General features: G+C 45.9%; 2 protein-coding genes across 6 annotated transcripts; both read right to left on the bottom strand.

Moving 5' to 3' along the window:
- Positions 1-1490: 1490 nt before the first annotated feature.
- On the bottom strand, positions 1491-6173 carry nox5 (NADPH oxidase, EF-hand calcium binding domain 5). 5 transcript variants are annotated; one of them, XM_058075420.2, is made up of 16 exons: positions 6046-6173; positions 5822-5972; positions 5542-5752; positions 5227-5464; positions 4997-5150; positions 4753-4925; positions 4489-4671; positions 4275-4407; positions 4042-4181; positions 3784-3972; positions 3668-3712; positions 3476-3600; positions 3318-3402; positions 3148-3247; positions 2912-3078; positions 1503-2818 (listed from the first exon to the last, which is right to left on the bottom strand). In XM_058075420.2, the coding sequence occupies exons 1-16, from the start codon at positions 6163-6165 to the stop codon at positions 2687-2689; spliced, it is 2346 nt and encodes a 781-aa protein (XP_057931403.2). In that variant the 5' UTR covers positions 6166-6173; the 3' UTR covers positions 1503-2686. The 5 variants fall into 5 exon arrangements, with proteins under 5 accessions (XP_057931399.2, XP_057931395.2, XP_057931400.2 ...); XM_058075416.2 differs by having other exon boundaries at positions 1491-2818; positions 3784-4181; XM_058075417.2 differs by having other exon boundaries at positions 1499-2818; positions 5542-5972.
- A 1059-nt stretch (positions 6174-7232) lies between these two features.
- On the bottom strand, positions 7233-16758 carry rpgrip1l (RPGRIP1 like). Its single transcript, XM_058075373.2, has 25 exons — positions 16595-16758; positions 16233-16316; positions 16038-16167; positions 15641-15951; positions 15349-15448; positions 13170-13262; positions 12976-13081; positions 11829-11975; positions 11684-11757; positions 11474-11613; positions 11285-11391; positions 11171-11221; positions 10928-11095; positions 10714-10831; positions 10197-10622; positions 9999-10123; positions 9544-9910; positions 9236-9468; positions 9066-9161; positions 8759-8966; positions 8561-8658; positions 8302-8488; positions 8150-8234; positions 7932-8068; positions 7233-7744 (listed from the first exon to the last, which is right to left on the bottom strand). The coding sequence occupies exons 2-25, from the start codon at positions 16306-16308 to the stop codon at positions 7623-7625; spliced, it is 3705 nt and encodes a 1234-aa protein (XP_057931356.2). The 5' UTR covers positions 16309-16316; positions 16595-16758; the 3' UTR covers positions 7233-7622.
- Between the last annotated feature and the right edge of the window lie 63 nt (positions 16759-16821).

Raw genomic sequence — 16821 nt, 5'->3', positions numbered from 1 at the left:
AAAGTAACATTTTTGTATGTGTTTAAATAACTATTCAAATATTAAAGGAAACGGACTTACAGACAAAACGGCAGAGGGAGAGAGGAATTACACAACTCTTCATTTGACTACTAGGACTAGAAATCTACAAAGCCAAAAACTACCCGAATAATTGATTTATTGGATTTTAAGAAAATATTTTAAATTTTTAAGAAAATTAGGAGAGGAGGCTCCAAACATTTACCACTATATCCATGTATATAACCTGTGTTATTATTATTTATCATCATCACCATTTCTCTATGTTTTATGTCCTGATTAAAATTTAAAGACCAGTTGAAAAACAGAAAACATTTCCATTTTGCATTGTTGGATCTTAAGTTTCTAAACAAAATGCAAAAAGAAGGCATGGGCCATTTTTGAGTGAGCAATTTATTGCCAACAACCACCAGCTGCTCAAAATAGAAATAAAATGTTCAAAAAAGGACTCAGTAAAAAGTAACTGCACCATTATTTTTGAATCACCTCAAAAATCGTTTTGAGCATCCTTGATGCCGGTGTTTCCAGGTGATGAAGATGGCTTCACAGAGAGTATCCACTGTCTGGAACGGATGTGTGTTTTTGTAAACGTTCCTTACCATCCATCCCCAAATGTTGCCAATTGGATTCAGATCCGGGGAACATTCAGAATGGGTCAAAAGAGTGATGATATTCCTCTGGTAGAAGACATTTGTCAGGCAGCCATTGTGACCTGCAGCATTGTTGAACAAGGCAGTCATTACCACACAGACAAGGGCCTTCAGTCACGAGCGATGCCCCCTGCAACATCTCCACATAGCCAGTTTGACACCACCCCTGCACAAACCTGAAGCTCTATTGTTCTGTTGGAGAAAAAGCACCCCAGATCATGATGGCGCTCCCTCCACTGGATAACATCTCAGATGGGATCTCCTTGCCAGTAACATTGGAAGTCATGAGGACCTCATGTCCCATGTTTGTTGTTCTGGTACAAAAAATACAATTCAGACGTTCTTGTTCTTAAAGCCCTTCTCTAACAACATTCATTTGGGCCAAGGATGGTCCAGTGTCTTGATATACTCAAGGTCAGTGACATTTTTTCAGTTTTTTACTTGACTTTTTTGTTCCATAACCCTCTGGATCTTTGGAGAAGTGATCAGCTTGATCAGCAGTGATGGCGCGCTGTGAGAGGCTTTGCTCTGCAGCTAAACAATCCAACGTTTTTGCCTTTGCCATCAAGATATCATGACAGCGTGAATACCTGACAAAAAATGACACCGAATCCACTTTTAGCCAAAACTTTGGCTTTTTAAAAAGGCAGGGGTCTTAAACGTTTGATCAGCAGAACAGTCTATTTCACTTTAGTGCTTGTTTACAATAAATTGCTTACTCAAATATTTTATGTCTCACTCCCGTTTCTTCTTTTTGTATTTTTAAGCTCTACTAACTACCTCCTTAAGATCAGAACAGTGCAAAATGTAAATTCTTAACATTTTGATCAAATGTACATACAATATAAACATACAAAGAATATTATACATCGTTTTGCTATCTTTAAATGTACAATTTTATAATTAATCAGTTTTGGATTAATTTAAATAATTTATTATTGCAGCAAAGTTGCAAAGAAAGCAGAAGGAAAACCTTTATTACACTAAACTTCTCTGTATAATGTCAGGTTCAAACTCCTGTGACACTTGTAAAAACACTTAAATACAGAAATACAGAGGAGACAGACAACAATATTCAAAGTTACTCGCAGCGAGGAGAGTGAAACCACATACCCAGTGACATGCCGCTCCACTCTGAGTATGCAGTTCACACTCCTCTCTTTTTATTCTCTTTCGGGGGTCCCTACTACATGGTCGTCCCTACTCTGAGGGGTGGGGAAGTCAGTTGCACGAGCTGTATTTGTTTGTCTATGTGTGTGTGTATATGTGAGAGTAATTACTTTTATTGTTTTATGAGTTCTTATCTTGACACATTCTTGCAGGATTAACATGAACATCTGCCGGCTTGTTGCTGGCGCTTCCAGACACCTCCAGGACCCGGGGGTAGCTGGGGGTCTCTGATCAGGGTCATGGGAACATTCCCTCTTCAGCACATTCAAACACTCTATTATCTAAGCAAATGGATATAAGGGTGATAACTAACAAAATAATACTTGTATCTACATTTTATTCTAACATATAGTGCCTACTTGAAAAAAAAAGTACTTTACTTAGTATAGCTTGTACGTTAAAGATATTTTACAATTATGCTTATGTACATTAATGTTGAATGTGACAGAGGAAAATGGGGTAGAAAACATCTCCATTGCTCATTTTTGACAAAAAAATGTTTTCTTCTTTCTCTTTCGGCTTTTTACCCTTCAATCTGTCATGTATTCAAAGTTAATTGTATGTATTGCTAATGTTGCTAACTGTGATGTCGCTAATTGTTAATTGTTGAAATGGACTATATGAGTAAATAAAGCAGACTAATTTAGGCTAACTATTAGTGGTAGTGCTGTCAAAAAGCAGCCAATCCAGGGAAGCGAGTCAAGTTGGCAGTAGTTCATTCATTCATGTGAAAAGACCCATGTAATTGGCATCCTCTGAGCAAGGCACTGAAATGTTGGACGTCCACATTGCTTAGACCAGTCAAGTGGTGCCCCCTACTGTTTGTTGCCCCATGAACGAGTCTTTCCTCAGAAATTTTCCTTGTAGAAATTGAAGCTAAAGTTTTCACACTGAGCTTTGATGACTTTGGCCAGCGCAGGAGAACCACAGTAGAACACATGAACTTTGCCCTTGTTCTCCTCCGACACCTTCTGGAATACCTGCGTACAACGTGAGAAAGAAGAGGTCATGGGTCTAGCTCCGCCCCTTAAACTGCTATCCTCACAACTCGCGAGAGCTCTGTGTGTTCCCACCTTCCCCCACTCAGGACGTCCAGGTTGAGTTCTGGTCCTCAGGCCGGTAATGGAGTCGCGCTTCTCTTTCTTGGCCAGCAGGTCCAGCGCCATTTGCAGGCCGATGGCCTTCATGTCGTTCTTACATAAGGCGGACGTCATGTACATGTGCATCTCCAGGAAGCGACCTGCCGCACAATAGCAAAAGGTTTGCGGTCATGTGATCCGCATCACGGCATGGCATCATCACTTGTCACCTTCGGGTTCCTCATCAGCCTGGTCCAGCTCCAGTTTGGTCAGGAGGCTGACAAACCATTCAAAGGACTTCTGGTCACGGTTGATCCAGATGAAGTCCACCTGAGGGACAAGCAAATATACAGAGTCATACTTGGCGGGGTGCTGAGGCGGCGTCGGTGGCGTGACTTACTTTGCGGAGCTTCATTTCGCTGTCCTTGATGTTCTCGCACCACGAGTAGTTACAGTTGGGACAGTTCTGCTTCCTGCGGCGGTACCTGCACCCACAGACACAGTGTGTCCTGATGGTGAGCTGATGGTGAGCTGATGGTGGGCGGGAGAAGTCCTCACCTGTACATGATGCTTTGCAGGATGGAGGCAAAGGGTGTGATGCCAATGCCTGCCCCAATCAGGACGGCGTGCTCCGATGCAAAAATCTGTCTGGTCGGGGTTCCGTAGGGTCCATCCACATAACACTGATGCGTGACATGAAGGAAGTCACATGTTCAGGGTCAAAGTGGTCAAATGAAATATTTTGCTCACCTTGATGTTGCAGAAGCGGTGATTCTCGCCAAACTTTGCAGAAACCTTCGGAAGCACACAAAGCAGCATCAGCAGGTCCAGCAGGCTGACTGGCTCTGATCAGTCACGTGATCTACCTCTCTAATGGGCGGGGCCTCGCCTCTTTCTGCAGGCCCCAGTTCATCTGAAGAAAGAGGATCTTGCACCGAGGTCACAGGGGAGGCGCTGGTCCGGGAACCGTTCTGACGATACATGGTCAACTCGACAGTGTCGTCGTCATTGGACGCCACGACACCGTTAAATTGCGGTGAGTTGAACAAGTCATCCTGGAGGGGGACAGGAAGACAGTCATGAAGAAGAAGTGGTGGAGTGTTTTTCCCTGAGTGTTTTTGTACCGGAGTCTTTGTCAGCTGTCTGCTACGCAGGCTCGCTGCCAGCCTCCTCTGACTTGGCGCTGGACTCTGAGGCTGCCTGAAGTACTCGTACAGGCGGTTGGTCCACTGACCCATCGAGCGGATGTGCAGCCACAGACTATCTGCAGTTCAAAGGTCATCATGTAAACGAGCTCAAAAAAACAAAAAAACTCCTAGACTGCAAGAAACACATGCGGTTGTCCCGAAAGACATACCCGATTGTTCCGGAGCGCTGCTGATGGTGAACGGGTGCCACTCGTACTTGGCGATGACCGGAATATTGATGTAGACATAATCTCCTGGCTTGAAGTGGAAAAACTGAGGGCGCTTGATGACCAGATGAGTAACCTGCATGGCGGCGACACCACACGTTAGCGTTGACTTTTTAGTGCAGAGCTGCTAATGCAATGATGTCACAGAGGTCATCACCTTGGATGGCAGCAGGTTGACCTCAACTATGTACAGACCTCCCATGCGGGACACAGCAATTCCAATGATCTTCTCCAGCAGGAAGAGCAGTCCCGGAACCACAAACCACTTCCAGAAGTTGGCACAGTGGACCATGAGCAGTGACCACACCCACACGTAGGACAGATGAGACCAGTAGAACACCTGCCAGGTTAAGATAGAAACACTTGATGGCGTAGACGACAGCAAGGCGATCACCCCTACAGCATCGCGATGGCATCTTACTTCAAAATGGCCACTGCGTCGTACGAAGGTGCTGGAGCACAGCGCCATGAGGCAGATCACCACCTGAAGAACCACTCCTGTCAGCGAAGCCGTTCCCTTGACCCAGCCGATCCCGGGCCGTGTGGTGAGCAAGTATTCCCAAAGACTGAAGCCGCTGTGATTTGACAGCTGGGCTGAAGCACGCAAACACACACAGTTTCTCTTGTGCGTTTGTTCCTATGTAGTGTAGTTAGCCTGTACTTACCAAAGTTGAGTACGTGTGCGGTGGTATGTACGAGAGTGTAGCCCAGGATGGCATAGCCCACAATCTGATGTAACAAGATGTTTTGGTCCAGAGGAAAGACCCTCACCACCCATGTGGCCCGCAACCATGTCAGACAGCGACGCAGCATCAGTACCTGCAAAAGAAAGGCTATTATGATAGGAAAAACACCACTTCCTGTCTGGCCAAGCACACTTCCCATCGCACGTTACCATGACAAAGGTGCAGTTGAAGTTGAGACACTGTCCGCAGCCTTTAGCCAGCATGTAGCAGGCGCTGCCGTGGCGATGCTGCAGGACAGCGCCGATAAAGAGCACGAGGCTGAGACAGGCATAGCCGCACAGGAAGAGGAGCTTGCGACTGTTATTGTGCCAGTAGGCTCGGGTCAGGTAGCGAGGAGTCTGGCGCTTCTTCTGGTCAACTTCTGGAGGCTTGAGCCAGTTGGCAGCACTGACGAGGTCGATGGCAATGGTTATTGACCTGCCGCCCCCTCGGCAACCATTCCATCATTGAGAGAACTTTCCCACCTGATGGTTAGGTTCTCCATCACCTCTGGAAAGTTCTCCAGCTCGGCCTTGAGCTCCTCAAAGGTGATGGCGCCGCTGTTGTCTTTGTCGGCCGACTCAAAGAGCGCCAGGGTCAGGTCATCCAGTTTCTCCTCCGGGAGCGAGATGGCACTCTCACGCAGACACGACTTCAGAACTGTGCGCAACTCGTCCGGATCAATTGAACCACTTCCTAGGTGACACCCCCTCCTTCTTAGTATTGTTAGTAGGCCATGTACTTGTAGGTTCTTGCATTTCTCACCATCCACGTCGTAGACCTGGAAGAGGAACTTGAGCTTGTCAGTCTCGCTGCCATGGATGAGCAGGTCTAGAGCCTCCAGAAGCTCGTCCAGGCTGATGGAGCTGCTCCCGTCCGAGTCAAAGAGCGCAAAGAAACGCTCAGCGAAGAAAGACTATGACACGCGGGTCACATGGAGTGTCACACCACAGTTCAATGACAAGACAGCCACATACCACAGGACTGACCTCTTTGACCTTGAGAGCGGTCTTAAACTCGTCCAGGTCAATCTCTTTGTCATCTCCTGCGATGCTCTCAAACTGTTTGGTAACCCACTCCAACCAGCGCGCGTCCTCGTCCGTACTCATGACAATAAGTAGACAGTGTCCTGCTGGCACACGCTGCTGGCTGCAGGTGGATTGAAAGATTACAACGATATTATGGACAGGATTCTACATCACGAGACTGTGAACATGAGAATAAAACACATCAAGAACTTGTTAGCAGACATTAAGTCTAGATCATGTTCGTCTAGTAGACATGAGTGTGGATGAAGTTAATCTATAGGACATGCACCTGGGCCAGGTTACTCAAGAAGACAAGTCTGGACCAAGTGTGTCTAGACTACAAGATGAATATCTTGCTCATCAGAAAAAACATGTCAACCTAGAAGACTGCTCAGTTTTGCCTCGATGCAGACACTAAGTCTAGATCATGTTCGTCTAGTAGACATGAGTGTGGATGAAGTTAATCTAGAGGACATGCACATGACAAGACAAGTCTGGACCAAGTTTGTCTAAACTACATGACGAATATCTCGCTCATCAGAAAAACATGTCAACCCAGAAGACTGCTCAGTTTCGCCTCGATGCAGAAACTAGTCTGGTCCATGTTAGTCTAGACAACATAGATCTGGAGCATGTCATCTAGAATAATTAAGTCTAGACCACAGGAGGATTAAATACGATTGCAGATATGTTCCAGAAAGTCATATCGGTCTCGAAGACATGAGCCTGGTCCAGGTCAGTCTGGAAGATTCTTGACAATGAAGATATGCTCAGAAGTCTCAACCATGTTAGCCTGGAAGACATCAATTTGACTTGGATCATGTCCATTAAGAAAACACAAGTCTGGATCCTGTCAGTCTAGAAGACATGAATGTGAACTGTGTCAGTCTAGAAGGTGCCAATCATGTCATTCTAGAATACATGACTCTTGACCATGTCAATCTAGAACAAGTAAGTCTGTACTGTACCTAAAACAGACAGAAAATTATGTAAAACACGTTTTTTACCTGCTGCTGTTGTGAGTCTCCGTCCTCAGCTGCCACTGAATCGTCTTTGTCAGCTGGAGGTGACAAGCACCCCCTCCTGCCCCCTCCCTCCACCATCCACCCTAGCCACTCCCAACATGGATTTCATTTTCACATAGAAAACATTTATTTGTTTAAAAGCAACTTCACTCAAACTTGAAGGGTCCTCTTTACCTTGGTCACATAGGTCATGGGACCAAGACCAGGCCCAGGACTAGACTGGAGCTGTTTGCAGGCTAGCAGCTGATTTTGTAATATTTATATTTTAACCTACTAAAAACCTGTGTGGTCCATCACGTGACCACTTGACAGTAGAGAGAGTTTGATGAGTTACAGTACTCCTTCACTCCACTAACCGTCTTCAGTCACACGGATTACATTCTGACAGTCGACTACAGCCTCATCTTGGGTCAAATGTCACTTCAAATCTTGTTGTGTCATCTCACAACTAGCTGATTTTGTGTCATATGATCACTGTCAGTCTTGACGTTCAACTGACTGACAACGATGATGTCACCGCAACAGCGAGCAGAGGAAACTTTGCTCGGCATTCGGCTCATCGATGATGGCACGCAGAGTCTCCAATCCCTCAAAAGACACGCTCAGAGTTCCTACCAGCTCTCCTCCGTCCATAACTGCAACACACAAAATATAGATTTATGTAGTATTTTTTTAGTATAAATGGGATGAATAGTAATACTAGTAGGCAAAGCATAGAGCCTTGTGGGATACCATATCGATCACACGTAAAAAAATAGTACAATAAAAAAGTACAATAAAGTAATATTGCTTGGGCGATGAGAAAGTTGGTGATTATCAGACCATTGAGGTTTGTCTCCATCACGTTGCCTTGTTTGTGCAGCAGGTCTGGAATGTTCAGGAAGGCCACGCCCACATCTTCACATTCCCTCTCCTGCTCCTCCTCCTCTGGAGGCTCGCTCACCACTGTGAACCGAATTCTGTCCGACGACAACAAACTTTCAATGTTAGGAACGGAGGACGGCGAGAAGTACCAGGAGGAAGACATGGGGTGGTTTCACCTCTCCATGTGTGGGTTCTTTCCTTGCAGGACATCCCTCAGCAGCCGGCGTCTTGGCTTGTTGGTGTCAGCGTCCACGGGAATGACTGTGGAAGGAACTTAGCTTTTAGAAGAAAGATGTAAGTAAGGAAACATCATATTAAAAGCTCACACCTTTGCTATAGTTGAAGCTGACACTTTTTCCTGGGGGGGGTTTGGGCAACGACAGGGGGGTCTCTTCTGTGGGCATGTCCAGAAAGGAGTACTCCACAAAGAAACGCACTATGCTGCTGTCCTTTGACACCCGAGACTCTGCCGGCAGGCTGAGAGACATGACCTCCACCCGCAATCGCTCCGACACCTGAGAAGGATCCCCACTAACATGTTGTCTCCACCTGACATAATGAGCCATCACGGTGAGATGTTCACTGACCTTCGTGCTGCTGGCCAGGCAGTGGACAATGCAGTCATCGCTGTCAGACTGAGTCGAGTCTCTCCGATTTCGTCTGCACCCCGGCGCCATCCCACCATCTGTGGAGAAGATGTGTGAGTCAGCAGTGTGAGACGGTGTAAAACCAGAACCAGGAGCTTGGCTGAGGACTTATAGTTGGGCGCGGTGAAGACGATTCACCTTGAAGAACGTCTTGGTTGATATCGCACAGTTCCGAGGTGCCTTGGGAGCTTGAAGGCACCAGCTGCCCTTCAGAGAGCACAGAAGATTCATCCTCCTCTTCTTCTTCTTCTTCCTCTTCTTCTTCCTCTTCATCTTCCTCTTCATCTTCCTCTTCGTCTTCCTCTTCTTCTTCGTCTGCTGGGCTGGGAACCGTCCTGGACGACGCCTAAAAGAGGAAGATCAATTCATGATTTTCATGAATAATTGTGGCATCAATAGACATGCTGCATATAATCTTTGTGTGCCGTTTTTAAGAGACCGCCACCTGCTGGACAAGAGGTGTGTCTTCCAGGAAGGTGACTCTTCTGGCAGCCTGTGGCTCTTTACCCAGATTTTTCTTTGTGGACTTTAGTAGCGCTTCCTAGGCAGGGCGGACAGAAGACATTAGGACATTTGCAAACAAATAAGTGCCCATAGTTGACCTTGTGTCCTGACCTTTGAGGCAATGGTGTCAGAATGAGAGGGAGAGGAATCAAAGTGGCCTTGGCTTTCCTTGGTCTCCTTTTTGCTGCCTCGCACTTCCTCCACTGGCTTTTCCACTGGGAAGACTGCAGACTTTATAGTGGTCTGGAGCAGGCCCGGTGGAGTGACGTAGGGAAACTTCCACTTGAGTGCAACATCAATGTGGCCCACGTGGCGTCCAGAAAAGTCATAGAGATCAAACTCACCTAAAAACGAAACCGGGAATACCATCAGGAGGTGCTCCAAAGAAAAAAAAGAACAGCAGACACGTGAAGACTCACCTGAGATCTCCTTGTCCTGGACCAGCAACTCCAAAGGAATACCAGCTTTGCCCAGATAAACGTCCTTCTGCTCCTCCTTGTAGTCAAACACGTAAAGGTTAAGTGCCTCGGACCGCAGGTACTGATCCAAACAGGCATCCATCGCAACCGAGTAGGACTTGATGTCACTGAAGTGAGGGTCATAGCAGTCGTGCACGGTTGAGGTGGGGTAGTCTGGGAAGTGGAAGAACTTGTAGACCACATAGGGGCTGGGCTGAATGAAGGATCTGGACTGGAGCTTTTTGCAGCTGCGCACACTGATGTCCAGTTCATTCCAACTGCTGGTTCCTGATGGAACCGGAGATGGCTTTTGTGTCTCCAACCTGGACTGAATATGGAACATGCTTATGATGTAAACTAAATGAAACAGATCATGATTGAAAAGGACCTCATGTTGTCTAGGCGGATACAGGTACCTGCCCATCATGGCTTCCAGCCGCCATCAGTCTGTCTTTGTACAGACGGCCACTTTCTGTGATGGGAACACGCAGCTTGATCCAGTAGTCCAGAGATCCGAACAAGCCCTCCTCACCAGAACTTCCTGAATGTGACCAATGATTATGATGTCGCACTTCATGGAAAGGACATCATATCAGGGCAAAGGAAGTACTCACCAACCAGCGGAAGGCTCCCGGCCACCATCCCGTCCTTCTGGAGGAGTCGGTGCAGGTGAAGCTGCGCGCTGGCCACCGTCCTCCACTTGAGTCCAAGAGCCTGGTGCAGCTCCACCCTCACAGAGTGCCTATGGAGGTATTCCAGGAAGTTGTCATCCGGGCTCACCACGTATTTTGACGTGAAGCCATATTTGGGAGCCGGGCCCGTCACCACCGGAGTGGCATGCAGGTCAAAGAGGTAGAAGGCATAAGTGCAAAAGGTGGCGGGGGCAGGGTCGCCCAGAGTCTCCAGGGCATCTGGCGTCAGTGTGGCACCGACTATCTGAAGCTCCACAAGGTTCTCTTCCTCTTCTAGATGGAGCATTGCATCTTCATCTGGAATATTGGCTTTGAAGACGGAGCCGTAGGCAACATCTCGCAGCTGAGCTGTCACAGGAAGTCACATGAACTTAAGAACCTCGCAACGCCACCTGGTGTTGCCATAGTAACCACAGGGAATGTTGTTGAAGATGAGTACCCTGCAGTTTGTGGAGTTTGGCATCCTTGGCGGCTGCCATCTGTGTGTGATGTTCCAGCTGCTGCGTATAAGTGCTTTTGTCACGCTCCACCTTCTTCTGGACGATGTCTAGCTCCGCCTGCAAATACGGCACAGTTAGCTTTAGCACTTGGGTCTCGTCAGCTTGCCAGTGGAACCCAAAGTGGTGAGGATCTTTTGAAAGATCTGTTGGTACCTTGAGGTCACTACTGATTTTGCTTTCCATGGTCAGCAGCTGTCTGACCTTCTCCAACTCCTGGATGGTTTCAGCATGAGCATCTTGTTCGCTGATTCTGCCATCACTTGGACCGTTCTGGCCTTCCTGGAGGAAGCTCAACTCCCCGCCACGTTGAGATTTACGTTCCTGTAGGGAGACGTGATGAGAATGATAGTGGTACTCTTCTTTTATGGTTAGAAGGTCGCCACGGCCACACCTCACCTTGATGAGCAGCAGAGCTTCCGTTAGTTCAGCCACATCGTACTCCTTGGTCTACAAAAAAAGTAGACAAGCGTGTAACACAAGATAGGACCGTAATATGGCAACCCTTCTCACCCTGCTGTAGACGTCCACACGGCATTGGAGCTCCTTCAGCTGCTGCTTCTGCTCTGCAAGCTCAACAAGAAGTTTCTGGTTTTCTTCTGTCAGCTTCTCACTAGCGTCTAATCCGAATTAAACCCAATTGTTATCCATCAAGTCATATGGGGACGCAGCAAATTCATGTCAAATATGGAAGTCACGCACCCCTCTCAGCCTTGACCTTGTCCAGAATTTGGTTCTTGTCATGAAGGTCAGCCTGCAATGCTGTCTCCAGCTGCGCGATGTGCTGCTTGAGTTGCTGCTCTTGAACGCTCCACTTCTGCTGCTGAGACACGTCAAACATGCTGCAACAAGACACACATTGTCATAGCATGCTCTGTCAGCGTGAGAGGAGCCTTCAGCACAGCGCCTCACCTGTTGACCAGTTTCTCGTTTTGCTCCTTTAGCAGCTCCTTTTCCTGCTCCGCCTCGCTGAGTTGCTCCTGTAACTGATGGTGGATAGAGTGATCAGCGGCGGTGGCAGGGGCGGGTCCAAAGGAACGCAAAGAAGCACAAGTACCTGCTGTAACTTGGCTTGTGACACCTGCGAGCTCTGTAGCTGCGTCCTCAGCTCCACGCTCTTCAGATGTTCATCCTTCAGCTGAGATGACAGCTCGGCCACCTTGGCCGTGGCTGCGTCATAGCACGCTTTCTGTGTGCGCTGACTCTGCAAAACATGGTCCATACGCTACTCCATCTTGTCAACCTCCAAAATACACATAGCCACTTTAAAGCAGAGCTCATTCATTCATTCATTTTCTACCGCTTTTCCTCACGAGGGTCACGGGGGGTGCTGGAGCCTATCCCAGCTGTCTTCGGGCGAAAGGCGGGGTACACCCTGGACTGGTCGCCAGCCAATCACAGGGCACATATAGACAAACAACCATTCACACTCACGTTCATACCTATGGACAATTTGGAGTCGCCAATTAACCTAGCATGTTTTTGGAATGTGGGAGGAAACTGGAGTACCCGGAGAAAACCCACGCATGCACGGGGAGAACATGCAAACTCCACACAGAGATGGCCGAGGGTGGAATTGAACCCTGGTTAAAGCAGAGCTATTCAAGTAAATTAAATAAAATTGACACATTTTCAGAATTAAGAATCGGTGAGGCCCGACTACTACCTTCACTATTATTCTTACTAAATTTCTAATACGACAAAGATACCCTAAAAAAAATCAAATGACATCACAGGCTGCATGGCGTCCGAGCGGTTAGCGCGTAGGCCACACAGCAAGGAGATTTGAATTCCACCATCTCTGTGTGGAGTTTGCATGTTCTGCGGGGTTTTCTCTGGGTACTCCGGTTTCCTCCCACATTCCAAAAACATGTTAGGTTAACTGGCGACTCCAAATTGTCCATAGGTATGAATGTGAGTGTGAATGGTTGTTTGTCTATACGTATGTGCCCTGTGATTGGCTGGCCACCAGTCCAGGGTGTACGGTAGAAAATGCGGTAGAAATATGCGGTAGAAATGAATTAATGAAATGACATCACAATCAATGTGTTTACACTGGTTAAATATCTCTATAATAGTGCCCTATTGCAAGACTACTATTCAAAGATCTTCTATTTAACAGGAGCACTTTTTTAAAAGGACATATTGCAAAACAAGTTGTTTTTGTCAACTCCATACGACAGTGCTCTGCTTTAAAGAGTCACCTCTTGCAGGTGCAGGAAACGGCCCTGTAGCTCCACGATGGCATTGGATCTTTCTGATAGCTGCTTCTGCAATTTGATCATGGTGACGTTGCTGTTGATCTGCGACCTGCCAGCCAACAGCCAAGTATCACGTAATCATTGGCAACACCATCATCATCGCCACCACCACCACGGGTGTAGAAAGCGTGTTTCACCTGAGTTCTGACTTGTTTTGTTGCTGAAGAGCCACCTGCTTCTCCTCCTCCAGCTGCGCAATGCGCCTCAGTTGCGACTCAATCACGTTCTCTCTGCCGCACGAAAGAAACAACCATCATCGTATCATTTTACCGATGTAGTGCCAATTCACAGCAGAAGTTGTACAAAGGCACTGTACACATGGAGCAGGTCTCGAACCATGATCCTCAGTCATTAACCTTCCTCTTGTGTTAGCTTTCTGGTATCATCTCTCATGTTACCGGGTCGGTTTTGTTACCTGGCTATTACTGAGAGCTATAGAACATATCTCTTAAATCAATTAGTTTTATTTATTTTCTCATTTTAGTATTAATCACTAAAGAAACATCTATGGTGTTCGGGTCAATTTTGACCCATATATATTAATGTCAAGAAAAGGTAGAAAAAGTTATTGTTTTCAGCAACAGAACTTTAGTATAAACTGAAATCAAAAAGCAGAACAGGTCCAGATCTTGGTTCACTGTACTTCTTGCCATTCTTTCCATGATCCAAATTGTAAATGTGAAATCAGCCCGTCAAATGAGTGAATTCACCTCACATGTCTGGACTTTGTTTTTAAAGTCCAGTAAAAATGAGAATCCCCTGAAGATGGGAAGAGGATCTAGTTTTCATTGTGTTGGCTAATTGTACACTTGTGATTTCAGTTGTGGCTCAAAATATTGCTTTATAGTCATATTATTATAACCGGGTCGAAACCGACCCTAACAATACAGTGGTCATAATTTCAACCAGACCATTTTAAAATGTTGTAAAAATTATATTTTTTGTTATATTTTGTTGAAATAGAGTTTCCTGACAAAGTCAAAAAGCCTTGATGCAATAAACAAATGTTATGTGATTCCTTTTATGCATTAAAATGTAAAATGGGTCGGTGTCGACCCTAACACAAGAGGAGGGTTAAGCACCTGAACAAGCACTTGGTGACGGAAGCAAGCAAAAACTCCCTCTATGATAAAAACCTCAGGTTCTGTTGGAAGATGGTCTGGGTTCAAACCGCTGGGTTTGAGATAGAGCGGTCAAAAGAGACAACAAATACAGCATAGATGGGTTGAGGGTGGAGAAAACAATGGGTGCAACGACAGTTTTATCAACAACAGTCATGGTCCCATAATGACAGCAACAGCGGTAATGGTCCGTTCAAGAAGGCCTAGAGTCCTCCCTCCCAGAAAAAAATTTGCAACAATCAGTAATTTGAGTTGGACTAGAATTGGAATTGTTTGCTGAAATAACATAGAGCAGGCGTCTCAAACACGCGGCCCGCGGGCCAAATGTGGCCCACAGGACACTAGTTTGAGGCCCCCGCCTTGATATATAAGTTTAATGGTAGTGCGGCCCGCACAAGTTTGATATGGATGCTGTATGGTATCATGTACCCAGAAAAAATTTAAGGTTAAATAACTGTTAATAGTTATCCTCCCTATCCGTGTGGAAGTGGTAGGTTTTTGGCTATTTAAGTTTAAAGGAAATAACTTGAAGGCTACCGTTTAGGTCGCTAGCTCTCTAGTTTGCGAGTTAGCATGTGTCTCAAGACCCTGCAGTTGCGCAATATGTTGTAAATAAAAAAAGTATAAATGTGACTATAGTCGTGTTTTGTCATGTCTACAGGGCTCTAATAATGCTTTGTTCATTTTAATCTGAAAAAAATACCCACCAAATATATGTGGTTTCTTAAGTTTTTATTATTTGCTGTTTTATTATTATTATTATTATATTTATTTATTGCAGATTGATTGATTTTCTTTATTCTTGGTTTGTTTATTTATTTTTCATTTTGTGCAGAAAAATAAAAATTAAGATATTTGAGAACAGTGGAATGTTTTATCAGAGCTTTTATTGTAGAAAATCGGAACCAAAGCACTGAAAAAGTTTGTATATTTTTCTGTTTTTAATAAATGCGTTGTTTTTTTTTTTGGAAAACCTGATGCGGTCCAGCCTTGCCCAGACCCTAGCTCCAGCGGCCCCCAGGTAAATTGAGTTTGAGACCCCTGACATAGAGCATAGAGTTGAGGATGGGGGGCAATAGCCTCCTAAAATTATTTCCACACTGTCTTCTAATTGTGGCGATGATTTTGTCTACCAGTGTTCTTAACATGTGTAAGGTGACAAATGCCTGTTAAGTTAAATGGACATGGTGCTCACAGATTTCGGGTCTTTTCGCGGGCCTCTTCCAGCAGGCTCTGTATGTATGGTGAGGCTTGGCCGGTTGGAGGTCTGTCATCACCTGCCAAACTTCTGGCACCTTTGTGGAGAAAATGAACGAAGACCACGATTACTGACTTATTCTAAAATTGTCAACACAAGAAGAAAACATTTGTCAACAAGCAATGAAGCTGTGTTCAAATGTGTCACCACAACAACACAAATATTGTTGAACTGTCTGCCATCATCATCAGCGTCCTACCACAACAGAGAAAATAAGCATGTGACCTACGCCTGGGAGGAGTCAGCAAAGGAGACGAGACATCATCCTGTTTTCTGGGGCCAGGGGTGATGCGGGACTGGACACGTTGGTAAGGCGAGCGAGCTCCATTGGGGGATCCTAGCAGCTGCTGCTTGGCCACAAACAAACGCTGCTTCAGCCTCTCATTCTCTGCTTCAAGTGCTCGGACCTTCTCCTGGAACTCGTCCATCATATCCTCCTTCTCAGCATCCAGCCTCCCTGATACTGGTGGACCAACCCCACTGGCAAGCTGCTCCATCCGACGACGGTCCTTGACAAGCCTCAAAAGCTTGGTGCCCAATCTATTTGTTGAGGTGATGGAGACAACATTGAAAGTTAAAAAGTGGCACAAATTAGACAGACCCGTTGATGTCGGTCGGCCAATCACTTCTTGATCTTGTCCTCCTGTTGGTGGATGTGTTGCTTGAGAACCAGCGAGTCATCGTGCAGCTGCAGGAAGTTGTCCTCCAGCTCCTTCCTGGACACCCGCGACAGGTCCAGACGCACTCTCATATGTTCTGATTGGGGAGAGCAAAGGCCAATAGCTATTTCACACATTACAGAGTTACACAGACACACACACCTTGTGTAGTTCTCAAGGGGTTCGTGATGTATTTGACAGGCTCATCTGCTGCGGCGTCATCCAGTAGAAAAGACATCTTTTACACTACAAAAAAACAAGAAATAGTTTCAATGAAAAGACTGTTGTGCACATTTTGAGTATACAAAGGCTTAAACGTTGCTGCTAAATAATGTACCAAAATTAGTTGCAATGAAAGAAATACAAGAAAAAGGGGGTGTTGACTCTCAACCAAACCACCTACACTGTTAGCATTGAAAAGCTAGCAGCTAGCTCCTGCGTCTAAACGTTAAACTTTACAATGAACACACTCATTGTGTGTTTTCTTGTATTTCTCAGCAATCGAAAATGTAAAAATAATGTACCTGATTTCTTTTGATTTGGTTAGTCCGTCTTCGCACAATTATTTCATTCAGCTGTAAGTTTGTTGCTAATGAAAACAATTTTCTTCTTCGTCCTGCTGATCCTTGGTCGTTCGTGTGGTAGACTCGAGGCGCTCATTACTGCCACCCTTCGGTCATTGTGTCCATTACGCCATCAGTGTTACAGGTTATATGCATTTTCCTGTATCTCAGGACAACATAATCTCTAT

The sequence above is a fragment of the Doryrhamphus excisus genome, linkage group LG1 (genome assembly GCF_037039965.1).
Source record: "Doryrhamphus excisus strain RoL-2023G ecotype Guam linkage group LG1, RoL_Dexc_Guam_v1.1, whole genome shotgun sequence".
NCBI lineage: Eukaryota > Metazoa > Chordata > Actinopteri > Syngnathiformes > Syngnathidae > Doryrhamphus > Doryrhamphus excisus.
The sequence above is the reverse complement of the archived record's forward strand: the minus strand, read 5'-3'. Positions and strand labels throughout refer to the sequence as shown.

Coding starts and splice junctions, on each gene's coding strand:
- rpgrip1l (XM_058075373.2), bottom strand. CDS start 16,308: ATGTCTTTTCTACTGGATGACGCCGCAGCAGATGAGCCTGTCAAATAC. Junction 11,614..11,683: donor AACGAGAAACTGGTCAACAG/GTGAGGCGCTGT, acceptor GTCTTGTTGCAG/CATGTTTGACGTGTCTCAGC. Junction 11,096..11,170: donor AAGCTCTGCTGCTCATCAAG/GTGAGGTGTGGC, acceptor GTCTCCCTACAG/GAACGTAAATCTCAACGTGG.
- nox5 (XM_058075412.2), bottom strand. CDS start 6,165: ATGAGTACGGACGAGGACGCGCGCTGGTTGGAGTGGGTTACCAAACAG. Junction 5,465..5,541: donor ATGGAGAACCTAACCATCAG/GTGGGAAAGTTC, acceptor CGACCTCGTCAG/TGCTGCCAACTGGCTCAAGC. Junction 3,713..3,783: donor AGGCCCCGCCCATTAGAGAG/GTAGATCACGTG, acceptor GTGCTTCCGAAG/GTTTCTGCAAAGTTTGGCGA.